The sequence below is a fragment of the Acomys minous genome, assembly GCF_964271855.1.
Source record: "Acomys minous genome assembly, chromosome: 5".
NCBI lineage: Eukaryota > Metazoa > Chordata > Mammalia > Rodentia > Muridae > Acomys > Acomys minous.
The window spans coordinates 97,424,642-97,443,374 of NC_140494.1; the positions used below are offsets into that span (position 1 = coordinate 97,424,642).

Genomic DNA, 18,733 nt, shown 5'->3' on the forward strand with positions numbered 1-18,733 from the left:
ATGAAAGATTTGAAGGCCACATGTTATGGCAGCCTAAGGTTACAAACATTTGTGGTATGTAGGTTTCCTCCTGGCTATATGCTCGGTCCATTGTCTGGTATCCCACTGGCTGCCCCTCCTCTAACCTACGCTACAATATAAACCCTGCCTTACTGAGAGGAGTCTTGAACACTCCTTCCCGCTCTCTGCTGCCCTCTCATCTGAAGATCTCACTGCAATGGGAAAGCGCATCTTGCTCCTCCTGCTGGGCCTCTCCTTGCTGGTGAGCTCTCTCCAAGGTGAGATCCTGCCAATAGTAGGGGTCAGTGTTGATGGGCAGTCATACTGATACCATAGTTTAGGGGAATTGGGATGTGAGGAGCAGGGAATAGGATAACATTGGAGCTGATCACTGCTTCACCCTCATATCCATATTCTCTTTCTCCCTTTGCCTCTTGTGCACATCAAGGATGCTTCCTGCTCGTTCTCTCTTCATCATGGTCCTGATACTCTTCCTCCTGTTCCTTGCTATCCTATTCTCCTCCTCCTCTTCCTCTTGCTCCTTCTAACCATCGTCCTTCATCTCAGTCCTCTGGCATATCCAAGCACCTTCGGTTCCTCAAACTTAAATGTGAAATGGGCCTAAACTTGAATTGGAAGTGGAAAGGGAAGCAACTGACAGGATAAAAACAATGAAAGAATGGGTTTGTCCAGTCCCATGTGATAGGATGCTAAATTTTTAAAACAGGATTTCTGTGAGATTACAGTTGATTTTGCTCAGACCCCATTGGCCAGCATAGAAAGGAATCCCTGTTTGGACAGCCTTTTTGCCAAGATTGTCTGTCTGTCTGTCTGTCTGTCTGTCTGTCTTGGAAAACACTTTCAGAAAGAAGAGACTGAAGACCCTCATTGCCTCCTATGGCTGAAACAATTTTCTCATTCCCAAACTCCTCAGACCACCGCTATAAAAGGGTCTAAGTCATTTCCTTTCTGTGATGGACCTTTCAGTTTCTTCTGGGAAAGAGGCCACTCTTCATTGTGTGTGCAAACAAATACAATTCTCCCTGATAAGGTCAGACTCTTCCTCTTTCTGTTTTCTGTTTCCTTATGCTGCTTCAGAAACCTAACATTTGGTGACAAAACCCTGAAAGGGCATCAAATGGCCTGAGCCCTCCTGCGTGGACCCCGTTGTTCTCATCTGCACTGACATCCAGGACCCAGAGTATCCTAGCAGGGACCTCTGTCTCTCTCAGGCAGCCATTGCTTTTCCTCTGAAGACCTCCTTCTGTCCCTTTCCTTTCCTCTGTCTCACTGTGACACAACCTGCAGCTTCCATGGATGCCCAAATCGGCTTCCCCTAACTGAGATTAGATAGTCTTTCCGTTCTTGGGACTTCTTTTTTTATAACTTTGTTCTCTTGTTATTTATGCCCCACCAAGCCTGGATACTCTTGCTTGTATTTTTACAATTTTCTGTTTGATGGCCTCTGGGTTATAGGTATTTACATTATTAGCAAGTTGCTGTCATTATAAGATTTTTTTTAAAATGTTTGGCTACATCTGCACACACACACAAGCTGGTTATGGATATGTAGATCATTGGGTTCAATCTCACAGAGATTCAAATGTCTTTTTGTGGGGATAATATTGAAATATTATCACATGCTGTTTTACACTGAAAATTTGGCTCTGGAGATGGGATTTGACATACTCACTTCAGACCCAAGCATGTTTGCTTCAAGTTTCCTCCAAAGCATCTGTCCTTGGTGAGGCTGTTCCTCTAACTCTGTAACAGGAAAAGAAAGAACATCAGAACACCCCAGGAAAAGATGAGGCATGATTACAAAGAGCTAAGAGGTAAACCATTTGCAATAGAAGATACTGGTTTTTATTTTTTTATCTCATGGTATAAAATCATCTATAATAGCACCAGGAAATAGGATGCTCAGACACGAGAAGGATAAAAGAGACCATCTATCTACAATCTTTCAATAATAAGTCCAGTATCATAGTTTTTATAGTGCTCCCTCAGCTAAATTTAGTTATATAGATATGAATTTAGTAACAATTATGATACATATTGATGGGTTATCTATGCCGATGAAATAAGTCAATCAAAGTCAGACTAAAAGTATTAAAAGGCTGGTTTACTTGGGAACTGAAGCTCCTGGAAAAGTTCAACAGCCTTCAGTGACAAGGCCAGCATTTAATCCTACTAATCAAAACTTCAGTTAATCTTCATGTAAACTATTTTTCTCATTAACGTTGTCTCAGTGTTCCCACGATGTTGTATAGTTATTACCTCCTGACTTAACATTCTGGATCTTCCATTTTTCTAAGTTTCAGTTTGATCCCTGGATGGTCCCTCCTCTGAGGCACACTAACTGATGCCCCCTTCACATTGGCCCTTTCATCAGATTGAGGCAGGTATAGAAAGATCTGCCTCTGCCCCCATCCTCAACACCCTGTGATTGCTTCACTGACTTCTGAAGTGGGGGACTAATGAGCCATGAGCCATCCAAATCATCCCTCTTCTTGCTACTCTGGGTGTGTTTTCATGACTCAGAACTAAAACAGCTGGACTGAAGACTTCCATGCATCAGTTAACCTCTCTGTCACACAAGCTCCGAGAACTCTCAGATCAGCCTAACATCATTCAGGAAGAACTCGATTCTTTGGCTGCTGTAGCATTTCTACATTAAAAGACACTAGATCTGACTACTACTAAGAATGGAGGTCATGGCATCCTCCACCAGTTGTTGATTCTGCACCAACAAATCCTAGCTGGTTGAGATGGGCCCAAAAATACAAGGACCAGGCCCAAAAAAAAAATCATCCACAAACCTCCTATATATGGATTTGGGTTCCTTCCCACCCTGGCTCCTCCCCTTGATCACTTCTTTCTCCTTATGATCCTCATCCTAATGTTTTTACCCACTGGCCATCCCCCTATACCCAAGTAACATGTGCCACATAAGCTCTCCCGATGGCTCCCACCCTACAGCAGCTCCATTTGTTCTTGAATCATGTGCAAAAAGACCTTTTAGATGCTGTGGAGAAACTCATGATGTAATGGGCTGTCATCCCCTTCACCCCAGGCCAGAATCAATTCTTTACATCCATCCTCTATTTTCTTGTATTGCTTTTTTTTTAACACTCTGTAACTCTCTGTCACTTCTGGTGGCTTCCTTTGGTGCAGCATTCCTGGCAGTGGAGCTACTCCTATCACCCTGAACCATTTAGAGCTGGAGGGGGAAAAAATCTCCCTCCTATCATCGTCTACTCTTTCCATGTCCCTGAAAATGGATCTATCACTCTCCTCCAAATTATCACCTCCGCTGGCATTCTTCTTGTCATTTGGACCAGACCCGTCCCTCTCAAATATACACCATGCAAGACCCAGTCTCTACATGGAAGCTCCCTATTTGTAGACATCCAGGTCCATTCCTCAGCTCTCCCCCACTACTTCCTCCTTGCCTTTACCTTCCTAGGCAATCTCCCAGTTTTACTCTAACTAAACATCTGTTTAGGACCCTCTAATGATATTAATTCAAAAGTTTCCTCAGGGTTACATGACAGCAATCCCATGGTTTGTCGCAACTGATCAAGTTAACGTCTTCTCCTTCTAAGTGACCAGGCACTCTGATCTCCTGTCCAATGGCCCATGAACTGCCCCTCTTGACAACAGCCTTCCTCAGCTTGAAGCAGCGAGAAGCACCAATGGCCCTCTTCCCCCATTCTTTTAATGGCCATTCCAACTCCCACTGCTTTCTGGGCTTTTTAGGGTTTGGAATGATAGGTGATAAAAATAGGATTCCTGGGAGACTACAAGATGACCTTGCTCATCCTTTATCACTCAGTTTATGAAGGAATGTCTGTGAGGCAGCCTGTTTTCCAAGATAGTTTGCTTCACCTTGGGAAAGCACTTTCAGGAAGAAGAGACTACTCGGCTGCATAGTCCCCTAGACTGCAGCAGTTTATTCATCCCCAAGCCCCTTACCATGCCCTTATAAAGGGTTGAAGCCAGCTTTTCCTCCTGGCAGGCAAATAGGCCCTTGGATGGACACTCCTCTAATGCATACTAACAGATGCCCCTTCCGTATTGCCCCATTCCTCAGTTTGAAGCAGGTTAAGGAAGAGTCACCCTTGCCCCTGACCACGAAACCCTAAAATCAGTTCACTGACCTCTGAAGGCCCATCTCCTTTACTGTGTGTGCCAATAAATACTGTCCTGTGTGGTGAGGTCAAACTCTGGCTTCTTTCTTCTTTCTCTCCCTTTATATCTCAGAAGCTTAACACTGTGTGGTTGGTTAGGCACCCGACATCAGAGCTTTGATTTACAATTCTGATAACTTGGTCCATTCTGGGGTTTGAAGTTTGGGAACCTTCTGACTCTCCTCTGAACTTCCCTTTCTGGAGTCCTATGGTCATGACTTTTCATGAAGGAGTTAACTCAGCATACAGCTAGCTCCATTTATGGTTATTGCTTATTATTCATTAACCAGAGCCATAAGCTCAACTCCCATTGGTACTTGAGGCTGGACCCTGAATGAGCCCCTTACACTGTTTTTTTGTCTTTTCAGCTTTGACATGTTTCACGTGTACTAAAATCAATGCTGCCGGGATTTGTGAACAAGGTGAAGGTTGCTGTACGGCTAAACCCGGTGAGAAGTGTGCCTCACTCCTAAATATTAGAGGTATGTAAAGCCTGGGAACTCTGACGGTCTTCTTGCTTGCCCTATATCTCCAGAAAGCTGAAGGAGAGTGGAAGGGCTTAGGGAGAGTGTATTTGCCAGTAAATGTAGGGGAAAGCCCCTTTCCTTCTGTCAATCACTGCCCCTGGGTGTTGGTCAGACCAACAAACAAATTATGAAGAAAAAACGTGTTTGAGGAATATGTCTGGGTGGTCCTCAGGAAATTTATGATTGAATATAGTTTTCTTATTATAGGAATTGGATTCTAAAATTCTACTCGGCACTTTTGGAAATGGAGTTCAAACTGTGGGTCAGATTATGGGTTGAGGAATGGTGGCCCATAGAGGACACCTCAGTTATGCCTGTGTGGCAGATGTACCTTTCATTTGGGAGCCTGACTCTTCACTGAGTCACTGACTCTGTCCACTAATATTTATATTTTGCCTTTTGCCTTTCTTCCTCTCTAGGTGGCAGAATCCAATCTGGAGTCCAGAGATGTTCTGACATTTGCTTCAGTGGGACTGTTTTTAATGGAGACAAAACAATAAAAATGAATTGTTGCAATGACAAATCTTACTGCAATAAGATATAACCATGATACTTTGTGCTTTTATACTTTAGGTGAGTCCATATGTCTTCCCTGTGTTCCTGTAGTCTCATAATACTGGGCAGTCTACTCCCAGCACTGCTCAACCTTGACACTTGCATGCACGTAGCATCAGCTGTTGATACCTCAACAGTTCAATGGGCTAGAGAGATGCTCTCTGCTTCCCACCATCCCTAATGCTCACCTTGTTGTAGCTTTCTTCCCTTTCTCCCTGTATCCCTCCAGAACAATGGAAATGTGGCACAAGTTCCCACTTCCTCCCTTTTTACACTTATTTGACAAACGCATTCTTCCTGGTGCACACAGCACTGGGAACTGGTTTTTTTTTAGTACCGAATATGACAGTCCTGACACCTGTCCTATATGATGCTTCTGTTTCTGCCAGGTTGGTCAGCCAATTATGCCTTCCACATCTTCAAAATAATCTGTAAATTTAGAGTGTATGTTAGGCAGTAACTCACTGCCACAACTGTAACAAAACGTTTGGGAGAAAGGACTTATTAAAGCTCATGATTTGAGAGGTTTTCGACCTCATGTTGAGAGGCTGTAATGGAACAGAGGTATTCAACTCCTGACCTGTAGGAATCTGGGTGTAATAGGAAGGGACCAGGCCAAGATTCAACCATCATGGACTCGGCCTCTGTGGCCCACCTCCTCCAACCAGAACATACCTCTCTATATAATCTATTCAAATTTCAAATGCATTAGTAGATTAAACCAATAGGTTAGGTCAAAGACATTCATCCCAAGCATCTCTGGAAATGGTCTCACAGGCATGGCCAGATTTGTTTGTGATGAATCCGATATACTCAGTTCCATCAAGTGACTAGGATCATATGTCACAGGCTGAGGGTGCTCCTGCACCACAGTGTCCATTTCCACCATGTGTTCACATGCATATGTGATTCTTTATCCTTCAGGAAAGTTCTACTGGTTAGCTATTTTCCTAGTACTTACATAGCTTTTTAAGTTGCTTTATTTGGGGTTTTGATTTTTGTATTTGCCCAAGTATAATTTTTGCTCAGCGTAAAAAAATTCAGACAATACTGTGGACAAATGAAATTGCTAATAATTCCATGCCACCCTGTAGACACAGATCTTGCTACATTATTAAGTGTATCTTTAAAATATTTTGGAATTTTGAATTGGACATGATGTATGTTTGTAGGTACTGAAATATAAAAAGACATATATTTACAAATACTAAATTTTTGATAATTTCTTTCAGTGTTGTTTATTGAGTCCTGACCTTGGAACATGCCAGAAGCATTGTCTACTGACCATGTTTGGAGCCTTCACCCTGCTTTCTACATCATGTATTGTAGATGTTTTTTCTGTCTACATGTATATTATAGTATGTTGTTGGGTGCTCTGTAACGTATTGAATGCCTTATAAATTTTATTATTTCTGTATAGCTGTTTAGATTATTTTCAAATTAAAACTTTTCACATTTACTTAGTGTGTTTTTATGTATGTATGTTGTTCACATGCAATGACACGTGTAGATGTCAGAGTCAACTTGTGAGAGTCATGCTCCTATTCTACCATGCTGGTTCTGACATTTGAACTCAGTGGTCAGGCTTGGTAGTCAAATGCCCCAAGTCACCTTGTTGGCTTTCAACTTTAAAAATTAGATAATTAGATGGCTGGTAGAATGGTGTGGTATGTAAAGCACCTAGATGTCAAACCCTGATTTTTTGAGTTGCAATCCTGGGAAGTGATGGGGGCGCTTTCAGCAAAGATGGCCATTTGGACCTCCTGTGTTCTGCTTGACAAAACCTCTCCTGCTCCCTCCCTTTCAGTGACCTCTCGGAGAACTCTCCAGGAGACCTGCTGTCTTTAGGTTTCTCAATAACCAAATATAGATCTGTTTCACCTAAGTTAGTGCCCGGTCTCGCTGTCCCATGCTTCTAGGAAACTGCCAGCGCAGCGCCACCTGACCTTGAAGGGAACATTGTGCGGTGTGCAGCAGCAGGGGGCTGACCTCGCTCTCACCCTAGCTCCCCCTCTGCCCGAACCCAACATCCTGCCTTGTGCTTATAAGCAGCCTGAGAAAAATAAAATTTTGTCAGCTTGATCAGATCTTTTTGACTTGCTGTCTGTTCTTTGTGTCTCTTGTACCCCATTCTCTCCCTAGGGGTCCATGGGTCTCGGTTGATTGTCCGGCGGGCCTGGACAGGAAGCATTTTATAGAAAGTGAAGACATAATTCTACAAATTTCTCTCTGTCCTCCACATAATCACCATTACCATGTGGCACACACACAACACACACACACACACACACACACACACACACACACACATATAATATAATATAATATAATATAATATAATATAAATAAAATCAGTTAATTTCAGTATTATTTACATGCAGTGACAATTTTGGTTTTTTAATCAGTTTCCACATTTTTAGCAAATACATCTCCTCCTGACCACCACAATCAAGATTGAGAGTATTTTGTCACCTCCAGAAGTCTGCTTGTCCCTTTAATGTCATGAAAGCGTGCCTTCACTGTCATCCCTTCCCAAACTGTCTTCAAGTAGTTTCCAAGTTATATAGTTCAATCCGTATAGTAATATCTCCCCTCTTTTATTGTTTCTTTTCTTCTTGTTAATGCTGGGGACTAACACATAACCTTGTACTTGCTTGGCAAGTTTTCTACCACTAGCTAAATTCCATGCATACTAGGTAGGGCTTGATTTACTTGATTGTTTGTGGCATTTGGGAATCCAATGTAGGGCTTTTATTTATATGAAAGCAAGGACTCTGTCCCTGACCTGTATTCCCTTCCAAGCCCAATAGATGACACTGTGCGTCTATAATATTTCCCATAGGCTAATGCCATTTAGATTAAACTATCTTAATACATGCATGTATATTTTTAACTACTGATGAATAGTGTTTTATTACATGATTACTACACAATTTATCTATTTCCTCTTTGGAGGAGAGTTAGGTTACTATAAACTCAATATGATTACAAGAACAACTTCTGTAAACATTTCTGAGTACATGCTATTTGTCCAAACTAAAGTGCTATAATTTCAATCTTTGCCTTCCTCTTGTTCAATGTGATTCACATTGAGTAGAGACTTATATTGGGTACCTTTCTATCTTTTCTGTCTTTCCATGATACCACACACCAGACAAAGGAAATGTTAAGAAGGAAAGGTTTACTTTGATTAACATTTAAAAGGGTACAGGTCTTCCTAATGGATAGATATGGTGGCAGGAGTGTGAAGTGGTTAGTCACACTGTGTTCATAGTCAGGAAATACAGAGGTGTATGCCTGTGCTCAGCTGCCTTCTCTGCCTTATTTTTCATTATTTATTCAAATCAAGAACCCATCCCATGGCATAGATATCCATATTCTCTTTTTCTGTTTTTAATTTATTTTGTATTTGTACATATACATTAATACTAATACACATATATGCAATAGATTACCTATGGCAAGAAGAACCATGACAAAATCAGGAACTATATAAATGTTACATTCTTAGTGTTTTGGCTTTTTGTATTTGACGGCCTTATGGAAGGTATCTTTCCTATCCTGGTGCATCTAAATGTCTGAGTGTAAATCAATCTCCATCACATATGTAGGCACATTTTCTTTGATTTGGTCCAGTTTTCTTCTAGGTTCCTTTTAAAAATCTGGACAAACCCCAGAAAACCCTGGCCTGGTCACCTTCATATGCATGCCTACTTGGGAGACACATACACATGCTATCTTGGTGTGTCTAGAAAGGCCCACTGCCCATAATCACCCTTCCGTGTACAGTCTCATTGGTGACAAACAGCTGCCATGTGCTCTTGTCTTTAGACTACCAAAGACCCAGACAACAACACAGGTGAACTGGTAGAAATAATTCCTCAGGGAAGGTTTCTTCTTTCTAGGTGTGTCAAGTTGGCAGCCAAGATTTGCTATTAGGGTGCAACTCCTGTCTGGGTCTGCATGACTTGGGACAGACTCACCAAGATTGTGGTCACAGATGCCACTGACAGTTTGGCTTTGGTATGCAGGATCAGTGCAGGGCAAGGGTCTAGAGGGACTCACCAAGAAGAGCTGCACAGAGATGTGCCTCCTGAGTAGGCCTGGGCTTGGGACAAACCACAGGAGCAACTCCAAGTTTGTAAAATGTGAGTGGGAGGCTGGAGATGGGCTGAGGCCAGGCTCATGGTTCTCTTGGCCCAGGACTTGCTGTTCTTGTAAACGATTTGGGTTTGCTTCTCGGCACCTGTGCTGTGGCTTATGGCTTACAACCTTCTGAAAGTCCAGTTACAGGGAATCTGGGTCTCCCTTCTAATTTACATTTGTGCAGAAAAACACTCACACACATAGAATATCTTAAGAAAATAGGAATCTTAAGATTTTCTTAGGGCATGGGGACTGTGTGACTACTCACGAAGATGCCTTGGCTCAAGGGCAACGATGTAATCTGGCAGAAATTAAATAATAAATAATGCCTTAAAATACAAGCATATCAAAAGGAACAGTTTTCCTTTCAAATGGGCCCTAAAGCTATTTACAATAAGGTTTACTAAACAAGGATTCACTTATCCTTTTCAATTTTTAATATAAAAAATGTCAAACAGCTATCAAATCACGGGGAACTTTTATGTACTTACTATAGAGCTTCAAAATTTAGCATGGAAGACCAAGATTACTTAATACCCAATTTTAAAAATCACTGTTCCAGATTCCCATTAATGTCATTTAGAAGACAATTTGAATCGCAAAGGTTTTTAATTTTATATTTTTATATGTCTGCGTCTCTGTACAAGTATGTATGCTTGTGAGTGGAGGCATTAACATATGTGTGTAGGTTAAAAGGTAACATGCAGAAGTCAGACCACTGAAGGATGGGTGCCAAGTCTGTCATATTTACTGTTGGAGAACATACCCCTAACTTCAGTGTTTATTAGACAGTACACTTTTCTTAAAAATGAATAAGAATAAAGAAAGGAGATGGAAGAGCATGCTATATGCTAGTCAATGTGGAGAGATGGAGGGAGACAAGGAAGGACAACAGAATCTGAGAAAGAAAGAAGCAGATATCATCCTCTGTCCCCAGTTGAGCCATTGAAACATCGACACATGCAGAGGATAAGGACAGGCATGGGTCGGGGCTTGGAAATAGGTGGTCAAGTGTTTGGAGGCTACAGCGGGACAGGGTGGTGCTGAGGACAAGTAGAAAAGGACAAATGGCCATACTTCTAAAGCCTCTTACAGAAAGATTTATCCTAGTGAAGTAGAGTAAGAGGCAAACACCTAAGGAAAGAATTGTTCACTCAGGAAATGGGCAGGTCAAGGATCCCAGGTAGAAGGTCCTTCAGCAACACTGAGATGACTAAGATAACCTCTGTACACTGTCCTTCCTTAACCCACTAGTCTTCCCAACAGGCACAACCTGAGTTCCTAAAAGAGCTAAGTGGAACTTTAGAATTCACATACTGTTGTCCCTAAGTATGGCCATCCAAAAGTCCTCCAAAGACAACCAAAAGACTCCTCAAAGGGCATTCTGTTTCTTTGCATAGTTTGTTGATCTAAGAGCCAGTAGCTGACCAGCAAACAATATCTTCAGCATTTTCTTTGTTATTTACAGAATCTAGAACATTTCTCACTGTTGTTTCTCACTGTTGTAATCTGAAAAAGGCAATGGAGTGCAAAGAAGGAAGCATTTACTTTAGCTACTGAAGAAGTAAGAAACTTGTTTCTTCATGACGACAAGAATATAGTATGATGAAACCATTCAACTCGTCTTCTCATGCAGGAAGCATAGCTGAATGCAATAGGAAAGGATCAATACAAGATATCACTCCCCAGTCACCTCTTTCCTCCAACCAGGTTCTAGTCTACAGCCTGATAATAGTCTACCTAAACTGTGAAGGTGTAAATTGCTCAGATCATTCATTAGGTCAGAGACCTCACATCCTAATAATCTCAGGAAATGTTCTTACAAAGACACCCAAAGCTGAGCCTATGAAATTTTAGGCATCCTCAGTATATCATCAAGTGACTAGGATCAGACATCACTGGCTAAAGGTGTTCCTGCCCACTGTGTCCATTTCCACCATGTGTTCACATACACATGGGTTTTTTTTTTCAATCATTCTGGAAAGTTCTTCTGTTTAGCTTTTTTCTTAATAAGCTTTATGGCTACTGAATTTAGGGATTGCCTAGAATTTTTATTTCTATATTTTTTCTAATGGATATTCTGTTTATACTAAAAAGTAGACAGTATCTCTCTCGACAAACCATGTTAGTGATCCTATCTGAAGATTTACAGGCTGTTTACTATCCCAGATGAATGTCAATATTTTTAGAATAATAAATATGATATGATTTGTGTTTTGTGTATTTAAACATAAGTATTTAAATAACTATAAATATTAAAAATCATGATAATTTTTATAGTGCCATTAATCGAATCATGGTCTGACCATATCCGTAGCCCTATACTTGCTCTGTACGTCATACACCTAGGATTTCCTGCTTACTCTAACTGTATACTCCTGGTAGAGTCATCTTACTTACTCTCAGATTTTTAAGCTAATCCTTTATTTTTATTTTATTTATATGAGTGTATTGTCTGTACGGTGTCAGTACGTCATACGAATACAGCCACTGTGGGGGCCAGAAGGGTGGCCAGATACTCTGAAACTAAAATCACTGTCTATTTTGAGGTACCATGGGGTCACTGAGAGTTGAACTCAGGTCCTAGGCAAAAGCAATAAGTGTTCTTAACTGCTGAGTCATCTTTCTAGTTCTCGTCTTCCATTCTTAACATTGTATAAGTAGGGAGCCATGGAAACGGGGTAGTGGATAAAGGTGCTTGGGACTTCCTGGTGGAAGGAGAACACTGTCTTCTGCAATTTGTTCTCTGACATTTATATACCTATTGAATAAATAATCAAAATGCGATAATCTACATAAATGTAACACTCGCTTACATATAACCTAAATAAATAGAATTTAAAAAAATGAAACCAGATCATTGCAGCACTGTTTACATGTTGTAAAACTTACAAATTTCTGGTGTTCATGTTCTGTACTTTAGCAGATATTTTTCCATCTCCTGGCCACCATCTCAAGATTTAGAATATTTGTGTCATTTGCAGAAATCCTTTCACTTCTTTGTTGTCATGTGATTATGACCTCACATCAGCCCCTGATAACACTGCTTTTCCATTTTTGCTATCTTCTAGGATTTACACAATAAATGCCTCCTCCTCTTTCTTTTACATTTTCTCCTTTTCTTTTATTTCTGTTCTTATTTTTTGATTCTAGGAGGTAAACTCAAGGGCCTGTGCTCGCTCGGTAAGTGCTCTACCACAGAGCTAAGTCACAAGCTAGCTGAATGGACTGTTTGGTTGTTTATATGTAATATTGGGGTAGCTTGTAGGGGATGTTATTGACAGGCAATCATGTTGTCATCTGATCTATGTTTCCAGCACAACTGATGACTTTTTTTTGCATCTACATTATGGCACTTAGACCAGTTCTGTCTGGATTTATATGTTTTGTTGCATGTAAATGGATACTCATTTACAGCACAGTAATGCTTCATGATTAGAACACAATTTGAACACTAGCTATTCGATATATTTGGGTGGTGGCATAGTTAGGGTTTCTACTGCTATGATAAAACATCATGATCCAAAACATCTTATAGTGTTTTGTTAACAGTGGTAACAGTCCATCACTGAGGAACTTACGTCAGAATCTGCATCAGGGTAGGAATGTAGAGGTAGGGACTGAAGCAGAAGTCACAGAAGAACACTGCTTCCTGGTGCTTGGTCCCCATGGCTTTCTTATACCATCAAGACCACCAGCCCAGGTTTGGCAATGACCATGGTTGCCTGTATCTTCTCATATCAACCATTAATCAACAAAATATTCCACAGGCCGATCTGGTGGAGATGTTTTCCCAATTGAGGTTTCCTCCTCTCAGATAACTCTAGCTTGTATGCAATTGACAAAACACTTAACCAGAGCTGGTGGCTTTAAATATTCTATGATATGCAAACACCTCTATGAGGGTCTCTGTGTACAAGTTATTTCAGAATAGTAGTGATGTAATTTAAATTTTTACTTCCTGTTGTACAAATCTGATTCACGTTCAATAAGAGCATATGGGTGTTGTTTGTTGTTTTTCTCATTGGCGGTCCATAGTGAGAAGGGCTAGAGACAGGAGTGTGAAGAAGTTGGTTACATTGTACCCACAGTCAGGAAGCAGAGAGATAAATGGAGACGCTCAGCTGGCATCCTTTATTACCTCCCCCCCCCCTTTTTTTTTAGACAAGGATTCTAGCCCATGGAATGATCCCACTAACACTCTAAGTGTACCTCTTCAGCTAAGTCTCCCTGGAAACACTCTTTGACAGTAAGTTCCATGAGACTCTTTCAGGATGCTGAGCAGGTATAGTGGGCCCTGCTCCCAGGTGTATTGTACGATACTAATCAATAATGCAAATTTTCTTTTACCCCACTAGCTTACACAACAATTAACGCAGAGAGACTTTGATTTTTTTTTTACACGATTAAAGCACTAGATCTTTGTAGATATCAGCTCCCTAAACTATTTAGCTACCTCTCAGCTAAACAACCCAAGTCACTTGCTAATAAGTTGTCCTTTCTGGGATGGATCTGCTCCACCAGGCCATGTCCTCTTCCTCCATCTCCTCCTCCTCGGTTTGACCCCCTGCCAAACTCAGAAACCTGAGCTCTACCTTTCTCTCTTCTGCCAAGTCTCAGGCTTCGGATTTTTATTAACCAATCAACTTTAAATTAGGTAGAGCAAGGACAGGTGTGTATGAAGCAGGATGAATAACAGAGCCAAAGGGTGGGCTGGAGTGCTGTGAAGTGCTGTCTTCTGCACATGCCATGGCTATCGCACCTGTGAGCTCAACTGTAGTATGGTTTTAGAGGTGGATAGGATCAAGAACATTGTTTACATTTGGAACTTTAAAAATTAAAATTATTAAACTATTAAAAAGTAAAATTCTCTTTCTCCCCTTGCTGATAATTTGGCACTTTTTAATAATACAAACATATTCGGTGCCTTACTTAGCATAAACAATAAACATTTTTCATTCTATTCTGTTTCCATTACCAGGTTAGTTACTAATATCTATTTTCTAAATTATTATTGCCAATGTCCAGGGATCATGATATATGCATATTCAACTTATCCAAGTTTACTATGAAAGACTATAATAACACATGAAGTTAGGAGCCTTATAAATTATATAAGAAAGAACCTCCACTCCAGTATTTTCATACTTGTCTTCATTTTTGTATATTCCAAAAATCATAAAATAGATAATTAATCATATTTTACAAAAAGGAAGCACCGTCCTCCCCATTTATCTTCCTTCTGTCATCTCTTACATTTTACTTTTATTTTGTATATCGAAGTATTTACTTGCTGCCATGTTTCTATGTTCAAAACTTCCTTAACATTTATTCTAGTACTCGGTTGGCAGCGAATTATTAAACATCTCATCTTCTGTCTCCTTAGCAACATTTCACTTTTACCTTAACAACTACAGTTTTTCATTACATAATTCTGACCTCTAGTGATGTGCTTGCATGCATGTGTTATATTGTATTTTTTTTTCTATCTCTCAATTGCTACCTACATAGCATAGTTTCTGATAAATGCTCTGAGGCAGTTTCTGTCTTTGGTTATCAATAATAAGTTGCCTTGTTGTCTTCATCCTTTATTATTCTTTAGAAGTTTGAAAGTGTTACTTTAATTTTTAGTATTTATTCTACTTTGGATTCTTTCAGATTTTCTGAATCTGCATTTTATGTTTCCATTTTTGGAGGACAGTAATGAAAACTTTTAAACATATGATTTGACCATTTGTTTTACTATACCATAAAACCAACCATAAATGTCAAAATGTTTGGTTTGATTCATACTGATAAGACTCTGCTTGCTTGTTTCTTCTTATTTCATCTGTTCCTTCTCTAGTATTTATGTGTGTGGATGCTTGGTTAGTTACTGTGGCATTGTCTCATGTATCCCAATCTGGTTTCCCACTTGTGTAGTCAAAGATGACATTGAACTTTAGATTTTCTGGTCTCTACCATTGCTGTTGTTGAGATTGAAGGTTTATGTCACTACATAAGATTATGCGGTGCTTGTCATTGCACACAAGGTTTTGTACATGGTATACAAGCATGCTAACATCTGAGATATACTCTGAACCTCATATTCATGTATATTTATGCTAAATTCACTTATCAGAGCATTGGGACTTTATTAGAACTAACACCTTTCACTCCAAGCCTTCTAAAATTGAGCCCATGTTTCTTTCATATAGAAATATTTTCAATTAAGAGCGTTAATATAGTAATAAATCAGGCTTCAGTCAGAAATGTATATAATCTCAGGTAGGGACTCACTTCTGTTTTGGATACTTTTTGAGAATATCAGAAAGAAGATTGCTAACTTTTGTTCATAGTAAAGATTTTTCTTCCTCATCTAGTGTTCTGTCAAACTAAATTAAGAACCATCCTGTGATCTCACTTAGAAACTCTTTAAGTGTCAGGTACAGGGGTAGGGATCTTGCAAGTGTGATGACCTGCATTCAATCCCAAGATCCTGGAGTAAAGAAGAGAACAGACTCCTGAAACTTTTCTTCTGATTCACACATATATGTTGTTGTCTCTACTCTCCATATGAGCTAAAAGATCCACAAATATAGTGTATATGACTTTTGTAAAGATAATGACATTTAACTATTCTTAGGAGCACCAATAACCATGCCCTCTAATGTGCTTTTCTTTTTCTTTTCTCTTACCCCTCACGCTTAAATTCCATATTAGAGCATTTTATTTTTGTTTTTATTTTTTTCTTTTTTATTAATTTATTCATATTACATCTCAATTGTTAGCCCATCCCTTGTATCCTATTCCTCCCTCCCTCCTGCTTCCCCCTTCTCCCCTCCCCTATGTCTGTGATTGAGGGAGACCTCCTCCCCCTATATATGCTCTTAGAGTATCGAGTTTCTTCTTGGTAACTTACTATCCTTCCTCTGAGTGCTGCCAGGCCTCCCCATCCTGGGGACGTGGTCAGAAAAGGGGCACCAGAGTTCGTGTGAGAGTCAGATCTCACTCTCCACTCAACGGTGGAAAATATCCAACGAGCATTTTATTTTTGACATAGAGAGATTTTACTACCTTTATAAACTTATTTTGTGTTTGGGCATGAGGGAACACATGGGACTGTTCTCTATTTAAATCTGAACCTCATGTAATGATGACTAAGAAGGTCTCAGGAGTCAGGCACCCTGTACGTGTTCTGCTTACCAATGTGGATATACTGAATAGTTCTATTTTCTATTTCACTAGTTCTTATCTATTTGGTGGAACTATTGGTGAATGGGCTACGAAATCTAGCTTATGAAGCTGCCATGCCCAGGAGCTGAGCACACAACTCTGGAAAGAAGGTGTGCTCATTTGTCTGTCTGTCAAACAAACACATTTTTAAAAAGTCGATCTATAATTGGACATCATAATTTAAGAGCTGTTTCAGCTTTTAAAGAATATTTTTCTTAGTCATATTGTGGTGTCTAAAATCAAATTATCTTTAAAATGTGTAATATATTGTGAAAGGTAGAATATTTGTGACTCAACGAGGACAGTGTAACCAATTTTCCAGCTGGACAAGAGAGTTATTTGAAGAACTATTAAGGCCACAGACAAAAGAATAGGAACAAAGATGGCCGCTCCTCAGAACATGCCTTAGCTGGAATAATAAGCTTCCCGGTGTTCTTTTTCTTTTCAAAAAGTTCATACTATTTCCTTCTGCTCTATTTGCTCCATTTCACAGTAGACCTGCCTGAACATTATCAGGAACAACCATGGCATAGATTCAACATCATGCTGTCTTAAAATTTCCTCTACCAAAGAAATTAGGTTCTTTTTTTTAAGTGCAGTTTATTTTATTTTATTTTTTAAATTAATGTTTCATTATAATTATCCACATTACATCCTGATTGTTATCCCCTTGTTTCTCTCTTCCTTCCCTTCCCCCCTCGCCTTCTTTATTCCCTTCCCCTAGACCTCTGAAGGGGCAGTATGGAGCTCTTCCCCCACTGACCGCAGCCTCTCAGGTCACATGCTGATAGCCTGCTCCCCCTTCCTCTGTGTGCCCACACAGTCTCCCTGTCAAGGGGAAGTCATCAAATCACAGACACCAGAATTCACGTCAGAAACAGTCCCTGCTCCCTATCCCACCCCACCATGAAGAATGAGCTGGCCATTAGCTATATCTGAAAAGGGGGTCTATGTTCTTTGGATGCATTGTCCTTGACTGGTGCTTCAGTTTGTGTAGGCCCCTTTGGGTCTAGATCCACAAGCCTTGATGGTCTCCTGCACACACTGCCAGGAGTTCAGCTGTGAGTCCAGGCATCTGTCCTCATCCCCTGCTGCGTAGAGTCTCTCAGAGAACATCTGTGTTGGGCTAATATCCACTTATAAGTGAGTATATATTATGCATGTCTTTCTAGGACTGGGTTACCTCACTCAGGATGATCATTACTAGTTCCATCCATTTGTCTGAAAACTTAAAGATTTCCTTATTTTTAATAGCTGAGTAGTATTCTATTGTATAAATGTACCAGTTTCTTTATCCATTCTTTGGTTGAGGGACATTAATGTTATTTCCAGATTCTGGCTATTATGAATAAAGGTGCTATGAACTTAGTTGAGCAAATGTCCTTGTTGTATGGTAGAGCGCACACAGACCTAAAGAAACTTAGTGACACCATAACCAAATGCAACTTGAGTGAGGTAAAGGCTCATTTCAGCTTACACTTCCAGGCCACAGACCATCAGTGAAGGAATTAAGAGCAGAGATTCAAGAATTGAAGTAGAAATCACGGAGGAATGCCTCCTCCTGGCTGGCTCACTCATTAATGCTCAGCTAGATTTCTCCTGCCTAAGGTTGGCACTGTTCATGTTGGACTGTGCCCTCCTACATCAATTGGCCAGCTGGAGTCACTGATTGTGAGCTGCCTTGAGGTCACTGGGAATTGTACTCAGGGTCTGTGCAAGGACAACAAGAATTCTTAACGGCTGAGCCATCTAGTCAGCCCCTGTCTTCAGCTTTCAATCAGATGAGTAGGGAGCCATGGAGATGAGTTAGTGAGGAAAGGTGCTTGCTGCCAAACCTTAGGACCTCATTCAACCACTGTCAACACATGGTGGAAAAAGAATATTGACTTCCATAATGTTTCCTCTGACTCCTACATAACTGTAGTGATGCTCACAATGCACACTATTCACACAATGAATGCCCTCTTCCTTGTTTCTTTTTCATGGTTCTTCTTTCTTTCTTTTTTCTTTTTCTTTCTTTCTCTCTCTCTTTCTTTTTTTTTTCATTGTTTCTCTCTCTTTTATCTTTTTTTTTTTTATTCTAGGGAGTAAACTCAA

General features: G+C 40.2%; 1 protein-coding gene across 1 annotated transcript in view; it reads left to right on the forward strand.

Moving 5' to 3' along the window:
• Positions 1 to 217: 217 nt before the first annotated feature.
• LOC311598420 (prostate and testis expressed protein 14-like) overlaps positions 218 to 18,733 on the forward strand; it is a gene marked incomplete at both ends in the record, with an annotated part of 55,440 nt that continues 36,924 nt past the window's right edge. Inside the window, one exon of the mRNA XM_084783469.1 lies at positions 218 to 278. Within this exon, the coding sequence (XP_084639595.1) occupies positions 218 to 278 (61 nt within the window). The remainder of the gene's footprint in view (positions 279 to 18,733) is intronic.